Raw genomic sequence first — 10285 nt, 5'->3', positions numbered from 1 at the left:
ATAATGTCAACCGAATTTTACATTAACCCACACTTTTTATGTAATCGTATTTGTAACAGTTTGAATTAACAAATATTTTTTCAATAAAAATGTATTAGGTAGTAGGGGGGGCCCGTTACAATTATTGCAACGGGCCCTTAATGACCTACTTACGCCACTGTCAACTTGCTACATTTTATCACATTGAAAGCAATTGACGTTGCCTGCGTTGCTTAGCTTACTTTAAAAATGACTGTGGACTGAAAACTAGGAAAACTTTAACTCAAAGTTCTCCAGCTGGCCGTCGATAATACGGTATGTGTTCATGCCATCTGCACTTCGGAGAAGCGGTCACACGAGTGATTGCGCATCGACATTGTTTTGTACGGTAAAGGGCTTTTGCGCCGAGGGGGATGTGCATAACCTCCCAAACTCAGAAAACTGTTCTACAATGGCCACAAAAGTTGTTAAAACGATTGATTCTATTTTTTCTTTCTTATTTTAATACGATGAAATACACATTCAAGTCTTACCCAATATGCATGCATTGCTATGTAGGTAGATATAGAAAGTTCATAAAATAATATAATGTAGGCTAGTTGTTTTCTACAAACTCCAGCATATTCTTATTGAACATGTTTCTATGTACCTCGGTGCAGGTATTTAAGTGTTATACTGCAGCATGTTTTAATAATTAGATTAGTTAAAGATATCCTGAATACACCTGTATTAAAATGTAGGCAGATATAAAAAAAAAATCAAGAAATGTAATTTAACTGTGTTCTCCAAACTCCACCATATTATTGTTCAACATGTCCCTGCGTAACTCGATGCTGTTTGTCAAGTCGTCAAGTGATTTTTCCCTGCAGCATTTGTTGTCCTGGCTAACAAGGTACGTGGCCCGGGGAGGGCTGTCTTCGTGGGAACTCGTTATTTTGGAGTACTGTGATTTATAATATCAAGTATAACTTCCGACCACATCAGAAAGATAGCGGCCGTTCGCGCCTCTGAGAAAGGGTTTCATCATGAGTTCTGGAGAGCAACCTTCATGTCCTAAGGTCATTTTGAAATGGCATGTGAATTGAATACGTCATGTATAACCTCGGTCACAAGATTTTAATAATTAAAAAAAATCTCCACTCCTTGCGATTGTGCGACTTAAAACAGGGACTCTGGTGATCGTAACTGATGACTGATGATTTTAAAGACATTTAAATTCAGATAACATACCACACCCAATGTATATAGCCAACACGTGATGGCACGTAGACACGGCAGATACAATGGATGCTGGCATTTGCTGCGAACACAGATACACATACACTGGGCCCCAGCTGTAGAACCCCAGCTTGCTTCATGCTCTTTTTGTAACTTCCGCATCCTTCCATGTGGGGCCGTCTGCGTGAATAATCAGGCCCTGCACCACAGGAACCACCAGAGGCGACCCATCACCTAGTCAGTGTTGTGGAGTATCTCCTGATAACCCCCAGTAACACTCAGTCTGTGAACAAATGGTGCTGGACCTTCTTTGGAGGATCGGCTTCTTCAGCTGTGCGTGAGTTGTTTCTTCAGTTTGTCTCTCCTACGGACACTATGGGTAGCGTTGAGTCTCTGTCGTCGATTCGCCACCCATTTCTGCATCCTCATCAGCTCTGTCTGACAGCAACCCAGTGTCAGGCAAGCTGGGGGTCGACTCCATGGCCTCCCCCTACCAGTCATCTGTCTCCGTACCTCAAGGCATGGACACACATGTTCATGAGTGTCCATTTGGTTCTGGAAGTGGAAGTGCTCCTTCATTTGGACGACGTTGATGATGTCATGCTTCTCGTTCGTTTGGAGCAGCTCTAGAATTTACACCTCCGCCATTGCCTCAACTGCATTGGTTGGTTTGAGGTTCATGGATGGTAATTGTTTAGGATTATTACATGGATTGGCAAGCATATTGATGACAGAATGTGATTGGAATGCTAAAATAGGAAATGTGAATTTAATGTAACGATGGCACTCTATCATTGAACTTGATCCATGATAAGATACCTTTGGTTGTGCGCAATCACCTTCATGGCTACCAGCTGCTGGGTTTTGTGGTCTCTGCACTTGAGGTCTCGACCAAAGCTGCCCTGACCCTTCACCCCCAGGACCTCATAGGTAATGTGGTCGTTGATAACCTGCATTTAAAAACCCCATTCATTACATAGAGAACCGACTGTGAACTCGCTGAACCCAACAAAGCCCATTCTTCTACTCTGAAGGGTTTGGTGGTAGGATCCCTCAGGAGAACACGTGTTAGTACTGACCATCTTGTAGTGTCCCTTGATGTCATCATAACCATGGTAGAGGGCGCATGTCTCCTGGATCTCCTCTGAAGCTATAACAAGGTACCTCACCTCCGTGTACTGTTTGGGTCTCCTCTGCTTAAACAGTGTCAGGTGTTTCCTGAAGGCCGTGAAGGCTGTGTGCAGGGAAAGAAACGAGACACAGCGAGTATGTTGAGGCCTTGTTGCTCAGCAGGAAATGATGGCCTGATGAAAGGGACAGGCATCCATTTCTTCATGAAGGTGTTCAGGCTATTTTTCAGCAAAAGGGTTTAGAAGGTGCGGTGGTCTTTTCATGTATTATCTCGTCCCAAGGTTTATGATGAGATGATAAACTAGGGTTGGTCCGAAAATGTCTTCCCGGCAACAACATTGGAGTTTAAATCAGTGCCTCCAGAAAAACGCGATTATGCGATCGGGCATAATCAGCCAAAGTCTGCGTATTCATGCAAGGGCCGAATTTTTTCAAATATGCCGCACTTTCACCGCATAAATTGCAGATTTTCGCGCGAAATATGCGGGGCTTGCATGATTTCATAATCCCCGCATTTTTGTTGCAAAAAAGTCACATATATCTTAGCAGAAAGTTGAAAAACGTTGCGTTTACTTCACACAAGATCAGCCTTTTCCCCCTGTTGAAATGGGAACGTTATGAAGTGATGTAATTACGCAATGTGAACGTCATCGAAAAGCTGCTGTTTTTCGCAAGTTCTCGAATTCTTTCTCAAGTTTCTGAAATTTTTGCAAGTTCCCCCAATTTTTATTGCATAAAATTGCTTAAATATGCCGCATATTTCATCACATATTTTAAGGAAACTTGCCGCATAATCAAGGATTTTGGTCTCCAATATCTTTTTTCATATCCAATATCAGATGAAAAATGTATGGAGAAAACTGTTGCCCATCAAACAACACAAAAATGTACAATGACTCACTTGAGTGGCACCCTCATGTCCCCATGAAGGTGGGACCGGCATTATTCAGCGGCCCCTCCCTCCTCCTGCCTCTGGCTCCGATCGGTCTAGGTCCTGCTCTGGAGGTGGACGGGGCTGCGTTGCAGGTAGAGTCCACCATGTGCTCCCAGTTAGTGGACTGGTGAGGAGAAGAGTCTGCACTGGAGCTGGGACTCTGGAAGCGCTCCTTAATCCAGGGATGCTGCATGGCCTCATCCGGGGTCATGCGCTTCGCCGGCTTGTATCTTAACATCACCAGATCAAAAAGAACAGGGATCAACATATCTGCCACCCGCTGTATGTGGAAGACATTGTTTCATAAAATATGCCTAAATCATTTCACACTAATGGCCAAGACCCTAGCGTGGTTCTAGTGCTACAACCTCCAGGAATACTTTGTATCTCCTCAAAGAAATTAACAAAGCACATGTTGGAATAAATACATGAGCGAGGACTTGGGTACAGTGTCAAACGTCACACTTGGGTCAGAGCGGAGGTCCACCTACGTGAGACAGCGCTGGATGAAGTCAAGGAAGAGTTGGTCCTCCGTGTCCAGGGCCATAGACAGACGCCACCTGGTCATGCGTCTGCTATATCTTGTACCTGCATTAGCATCAAACAACAACATCACACAACAACAACAACTGAAGTACACAGCAACCAAGAGGCCAAGAATTTTGTGTCATGCCACTGGGAGGAGACCTTGAGGATGGTTTAGTTTCTACTCACCAGAGAGCACGTACTGGAGCGTGGTCTTCGTCAGCATACCCTTTGGGGGAGCACCCAGCAGCTTCAACAGAACACACACACCAAACCATTAGAATAGCAGTAGGGCGTTGAAATATTAAAGCTAACCTTACTAGTTATTCATTACCTTCTTCATTTGCAGCAGCAGCTCGTACTTTTCCCACGCGTCAAATAGGACCTCGCCGGTCTTCAGCTCGGCTAAGATGCAGCCCAGACTCCACATGTCAATGGCCTTGCTGAAGGGATTCTTCAGAATAACTTCTGGGCACATGTAGGGCAGTGTCTGGGTAACAGGATAGGCTGAGGAGAAGGGAAAGGTTCATCATTCAAATGAACAGTAGCTTCAGAAAGAAATAGCTACCTTTAAGATGGGTGTTTTTCGGTCAAGGTAAAAGGCCAGACACTCACTGTTAAGATGTTCCAGACGGCTTGCCCCAAAATCAGCCACCTTTATGACCTCTGAGTCATCTTCTGCTACCAGGATGTTGTCCTAAACAGATAATAGATATTGAATCCATAAGACTTGTGCATAAAGTGTATGTTCTAACTAAATGTGTCCACATGGAGGACTTAGATGATGATGAGGCTCCTACCGGTTTCAGGTCACAGTGGATGATGCCGGTCCTACTAAGGAACTGGAGAGACTGCACCAGAGAGATGGCGTGGCTCCTCACCTGAGAGGTGCCCAGCCCTCTGAACTCTCTCTCGTTCATCACCTCAAACAGGTTCTTTCTGGAAAGATTACACATTAAGAGGACTCATAAAGCTTAGTCCTAGGTCTCTCTCTCTCTCTCTCTCTCTCTCTCTCTCTCTCTCTCTCTCTCTCTCTCTCTCTCTCTCTCTCTCTCTCTCTCTCTCTCTCTCTCTCTCTCTCTCTCTCTCTCTCTCTCTCTCAATATTACCAACATCTTGTTTGTTGTTTGTGTCTTATTTCTTTGAGTGGGCATGATTTGAAGCTTTTGCTTCCAAACCCACCCCATGAGGTCAAAGGTGATGCACAGATGGTTCCGGAAGTGGAAGTGCTCCTTCATGTGGACGACGTTGGCGACGTCATGCTTCTCGTTCTTTTGGAGCAGCTCCAGAATTTCCACCTCTGCCATCGCCTCAACTGCAACCCTATTGATTGGTTGGTTTGAGGTTCATGGACAGTATTTGTCGAGGATTATATGGATTAGCATAGTGATTGGAGAAAGTGATTTGATTGGTTAAATAGGTAATGTTAATTTAATGGAACGATGGCACTCTATCATTGAGCTTGATCCATGATAAGATACCTTTTCTTGTTCGCAATGACCTTCATGGCTACCAGCTGCTTGGTTTTGTGGTCTCTGCACTTGAGGACTCGACCGAAGCTACCCTGACCTATCTCCTCCAGGACTTCATAGCGGTAGGCAATGTGGTCGTTGATAACCTGCATTTAAAACCCCCATTCAAAACGAACCAACTGTGCATTAATATAAATACATCCGGCTGAACCCAACAAAGCCCATTCTTCTACTCTGAAAGGTTTGTGGTAGGATCCCTCAGGACGACATGTGTTAGTATTGACCATCTTGTAGTGTCCCTCGATGTCATCATAACCATGGTTGAGGGCGCATGTCTCCCGGACCTTCTCTGCATCTATGCCAAAATACCACACGTCTTTGTACTGCTTGATTTCCGTCCGCTCAAACGGTGTCAGGTGTTTTCTGAAGGCTGACAAGGCATCTGTGAGCAGGGAAAGAAACGAGACACAGTGAGCTTGTTGAGGCCTTGTTGCTCGTCAGGAAGTGATGGCCTCATTGAACGGCACAGGCATCCTGTTCTTCATGAAGCACTGGAGGTTTAAATGCTATTTCCAAACACACTGGTTTAAATGGTGCTATTGATAGGATTAAAGATTTGAAAAGAGAACGAACAAGATGGATTACCCAAACCATTCAGGGTAGACACGACCTGATTGATCAGATATGATCAATCTAAATAATCCCCTACAGGGACAGGAAATCAAATCTCACAAATCTCACAAAGCGTTTCACTCACTAATGGCTGACGGATGGGCCATTTCTAACGACCTGCATTCAAATAATAGCAGTAACATAACCTACAGCACATTAAATGGGAAACCCTTAGCCAAGGCTGTCAACACATGAGGATTTCCGCCACCAGCGTGTTTACCTGCTGCGGCCAATCGTTGGCCATCCCACCTCCTCATCTTCTCCTGCTCCTGCACTCTCTGCTGCTTTTGGTCCAAGATAGAAAACACACACACACACACACACACACACACACACACACACACACACACACACACACACACCGTGAACATCCTTAGAAGATGAAAGAGCGAATGTGACGCAGATGAGCAGATCACTGACCAGGTCAACAGCACGACAGAGGGGTTTCTGCTGGGTCTTGGTGACGTCTGGAAGGACGGGGGTCTGCCCCTTCTGAAGAGGAGCCTTGTTCAGCGCCTCAGGCTTTAAGACCAGCGGGGGGAGAGGGTCCTTCCTTCTGATTGGCTCCTGAGGGAGGGAGGACACGATGGTTATGACCTCAGTCTACGCTACTTGAGCGCTTTGCATACAATGCACAGGTAGACATATTGGCCACCACCATGAGCTATGATTAACTTCTCAAAGATGAATCCAGATTTAACATATACCATACCTATGTGTATGCACCATGCCCATACCGTATGGCTGGGAGTACCATTTGCATGATCTAAGTAATAGGGACATGTAGGACACGAGCGGACTAGTTCACCAGCAACACTGACCAGGCCACCATCACAGCGGACGGGTCTCTGCTGGGTCTTGGTGAGCGCTGGAAGCACAGTCCTCTTCTGAGCAGGAGGCTTGGGCTTGGGCTTGGACGCACACTTGTTGAAGCGGGCATCCATGTTGATAAGCTCCTAATGATACAATTCAAGGAGTGGGAGGTTGTGTTTGGTATTTGATATTTATGATTATGATATTTTTTAAGATTGATTTTTTCAATATGGGGACGAGAAGTTGACGTCACACCGGGTTGAACCGCATGGTGAGGCCGCTGCCTCTGATGGTCTGACGGTTCTGTGTCACACTAGGGCGCCCGGCGTGACGTAACTTCACGTTGCCTATTGTGGTGGTTATTATTATGAATAATAATATTCTTACTATTATGATTATTACTGTTATTATTTATTAGGAAATGTTAACATTTGAAGTGAGACAGAACACAAATCCCTAAACCTCGAATTCAACGATCTATTAAACAGGTGCTTAAGGTTGTATCGGCCTGTATATATAACTCAAAGAATTGCTAATTCAGTGACTCCTCATTAACATTTTGCCTTAAAATATCAAGACGCGATTATCTCCAGTGCTATCTGATGCCAGAGAACTAGCCAGTGTGGGTCGACACTAAGTAATATATTGCATTGTCACGTCATCCTATGGGGAAAAAAGCTCTGTACAGGCACTATCTGTTCAAATATGTCGGTTAATATAACAGCGTGGTCTTTCTCTATCTTAACAATTCACCTCTCGGCCTCGAGGATTTACCGCCGAGGGCCGTGACTCATTAGGGAAAGTTTCCCTAACTTACCTTTGTGTGGTGTTCACTGTCCCGGATTGGATGGATTGATCACTAAAGCTGAAACAACCAAACGTAGCACTAATACAATAGTTAATAAGGTGAATTAAGTAATGAATTAATATTTTGGTGACGACTTTGTTGAGCAATTAAATGTGAAGGGGGGGGGGGGGATTTGGCCGACTTCATATCACTAAGAAACGATGTATCAGATAAACACGACAGGGCCTATCAACTCCTCAACAAATGAATCCTATTTAGAATCATTCGATTATTTTCATCAGTGTTTGATGAAAAAAATCGAACTTTCCTCAAAATAGTGGCAGAAAGTCACGGAAACATACCTTTCTTTTATAATGGATACAACTGGTCAACTAGACCGTTCGATCCTTGCAGAAACAATACCGAGCCTAAAGACTTATTTATAATCAGAAGGAAATCGTCGAGCAATATCTCTTGGGATCAGAAGCGTCTTCAATATGAGTCCAACAGTTGTCATGCAAACATTAAAGGTTCTGAGAAAACAGATCTCGAACTTTACGCAGCTCATTGTGACGCCATAAAAGAGATGAGTGTGTGTGTGTGTGTGTGTGTGTGTGTGTGTGTGTGTGTGTGTGTGTGTGTGTGTGTGTGTGTGTGTGTGTGTGTGTGTGTGTGTGTGTGTGTGTGTGTGTGTGTGTGTGTGTGTGTGTGTGTGTGTGTGTGTGTGTGTGTGCATACATTATAAATATTGTCGTGAGATCCCCATATTTACTGTAGACTATTTGGTGGCATGAAATACAACAACTATCAACAAACTTCTTGCCAAAGTTCCAGAAGGGCTTGTTACCGTCAATGGGCCACATTTTAATTTAGGGCTGCTTAATTAAGTAGGCTACATATTCATTAAAATTGTGATGTTGGCCTGCGCAATTGTCTACTGGGAAAATTGAAGTCAGAATATGTATTACATTTATTTTAACAATTTTAAAAATAAATCGATTTTGTATGCCTATCATTCAAATCAATTAATTCAAATTCAATTATTTGTTCTAATCATTCAGCAAATCATGCACATTTAAAATCCCATTGTGTCATATTGACCCCCTAGTTATTAGGTGGGAGACTTTCAGAATTCAAAAAGGTCTGGCTGTCGTGGGTGGGAGCCTGGTTCACTTCATCATCATTATGGGTCTTAGTACTCGTGACTGCTAAACAGAAATCAATCTCCTATAGATGTAGAAGCTGTAATGCATACAGCCAGCAGACAATTGCCATGGTTCAGCTACAGTTTTCCTTTACCTTTCTGTATTTATTTCCGACAGTAATTAACATGTAAATAAATAATATATTAAATATAGCTACATCTGACATGGCCATAGCCAAATTAATGCTGAAAATATTTCCCTTGATTCTGAAATAAGCGTGAGGGTTAAAAGCATGTATTTGATGATGGGGAAGTTGGTGCTACTTTTAAAAAATGGCTGACATAATGCTTTAAGCAATCTGTCTGTAATGAAGTCACACAGTAACGGTGTGTGGATGGCAAATAGGCTATACATAATAAAGCACTTATTAAAGTACTTACCCTGACCTTGTTTTGCAGAAAACAAATACCCTGGGTTTCAGATTGAAGCTATGCCCACCTGGGAGAGGCCAAACACATTTAATATTAATTATGAGCAACTGTCCTAAGTAACATGCAATAGACCGGTGGATTCCTCCAGATATTAGGCCTACTCAATTTCCAAACAGTAAAAGTCGATTGTGATCCATTGTGTATTTTTTCCTGTTGCTTGTGGACTCTCTGATGATGAAGCATACATTAATTGTGTAATTGTGTATATAGCCTATACACATACAGATATGAGGATGAAAAATGACCTGAAAACATTTGATGAAGGACGAACTAATTTTCGCATTTGCAGTGGAGTCACATACGACGGCCAGCTATCATGGATTGTGACCTATCCTGGATTGTTTCCTGCTGCTTGTGGACTCAGTGATGATCGCAGAGATGAAGATATGAGAATGACAAATGAAAAAACAGGTTGCTGTCAGGCGCTTCGTCAAGAGGCCCGCCGTGCTTCCACCGGAACTCCAGGCTGCTGCCACGAGCAGCCACTCAGTGCGCAAACTACAATCGATTCTACGCGCTCTCGTTCCACAGTTGGGCAGCCACCCATTAGGCCTCTCTACAACCCCGACTGGGCCTTAAAGCGGGACACATGTAATTTCGCAAACTTACGTTTTGACATTGGTTTTTATACACAGTATGCTTCAGAAACATGGTTGGTGATTGTTATGATATGTTAACTTCAGGTAAACCAGTTTTTAATGCAAACCAATTCCATATTAACATACTGACCAAGCTCACCATAACTCCACGTACGGAAGACTTCTGTTTCTCAAAATATTCTCTGATCTGCCCTTGGCAGTCTACATGTCCATGTAGTGCAGTTCGTCAGACTCATGACCATGGGGTAGGCGATTCAAGACCAACATATGACATTATATTCATTCAATGACTTAAAGTTGAAATAGCCTTACCAACATGGGACTTGAACCTGGGTCTCAAGCAGTTAAATCAGCAGGTCTCACTGCACCACCAAAACACTTGCTATAGATTGTCAGATTTTATATTTGACATTATATTCACACAACTTCTATGTTTAAGAAAACACCAACAGTTTACGAATATTATAGTATTAATTTACTAATGGTGCTAATTTTAACAAAGTTAAGGGTGTTCATGTA

At 43.3% G+C, this 10285-nt stretch overlaps 1 protein-coding gene and 1 long non-coding RNA gene across 2 annotated transcripts; both read right to left on the bottom strand.

Annotated features, from left to right (window-relative positions):
* Positions 1-667: 667 nt before the first annotated feature.
* On the bottom strand, positions 668-4772 carry LOC115544178 (dual specificity tyrosine-phosphorylation-regulated kinase 4). The gene is made up of 9 exons (XM_030357004.1): positions 4588-4772; positions 4403-4484; positions 4122-4294; positions 3977-4037; positions 3754-3850; positions 3230-3492; positions 2277-2431; positions 2017-2147; positions 668-1853 (listed from the first exon to the last, which is right to left on the bottom strand). Exons 1-6 carry the CDS (start codon positions 4741-4743, stop codon positions 3243-3245), a joined length of 819 nt encoding a protein of 272 aa, XP_030212864.1. The 5' UTR covers positions 4744-4772; the 3' UTR covers positions 668-1853; positions 2017-2147; positions 2277-2431; positions 3230-3242.
* A 197-nt stretch (positions 4773-4969) lies between these two features.
* LOC115543393 (uncharacterized) lies at positions 4970-6216 on the bottom strand. The gene is made up of 3 exons (XR_003976692.1): positions 6152-6216; positions 5269-5701; positions 4970-5110 (listed from the first exon to the last, which is right to left on the bottom strand). It is a non-coding gene; the product is annotated as an uncharacterized LOC115543393 (long non-coding RNA).
* Between the last annotated feature and the right edge of the window lie 4069 nt (positions 6217-10285).

The sequence above is a fragment of the Gadus morhua genome, chromosome 5 (assembly GCF_902167405.1).
Source record: "Gadus morhua chromosome 5, gadMor3.0, whole genome shotgun sequence".
Taxonomy (NCBI): domain Eukaryota; kingdom Metazoa; phylum Chordata; class Actinopteri; order Gadiformes; family Gadidae; genus Gadus; species Gadus morhua.
Note: the sequence above shows the minus strand (reverse complement) of the source record. Positions and strands in the feature narration are given on the sequence as shown.

Bases quoted from the DNA above. Each gene is read 5' to 3' on its own strand.
- LOC115544178 (XM_030357004.1), bottom strand. From the start codon at position 4,743: ATGTGTAATCTTTCCAGAAAGAACCTGTTTGAGGTGATGAACGAGAGA. The intron at 4,485-4,587 runs GTAGGAGCCTCA...TTATCTGTTTAG, and splicing joins TCCACTGTGACCTGAAACCG to GACAACATCCTGGTAGCAGA. The intron at 4,038-4,121 runs GTAATGAATAAC...GTTCTGTTGAAG, and splicing joins TGCTGCTGCAAATGAAGAAG to CTGCTGGGTGCTCCCCCAAA.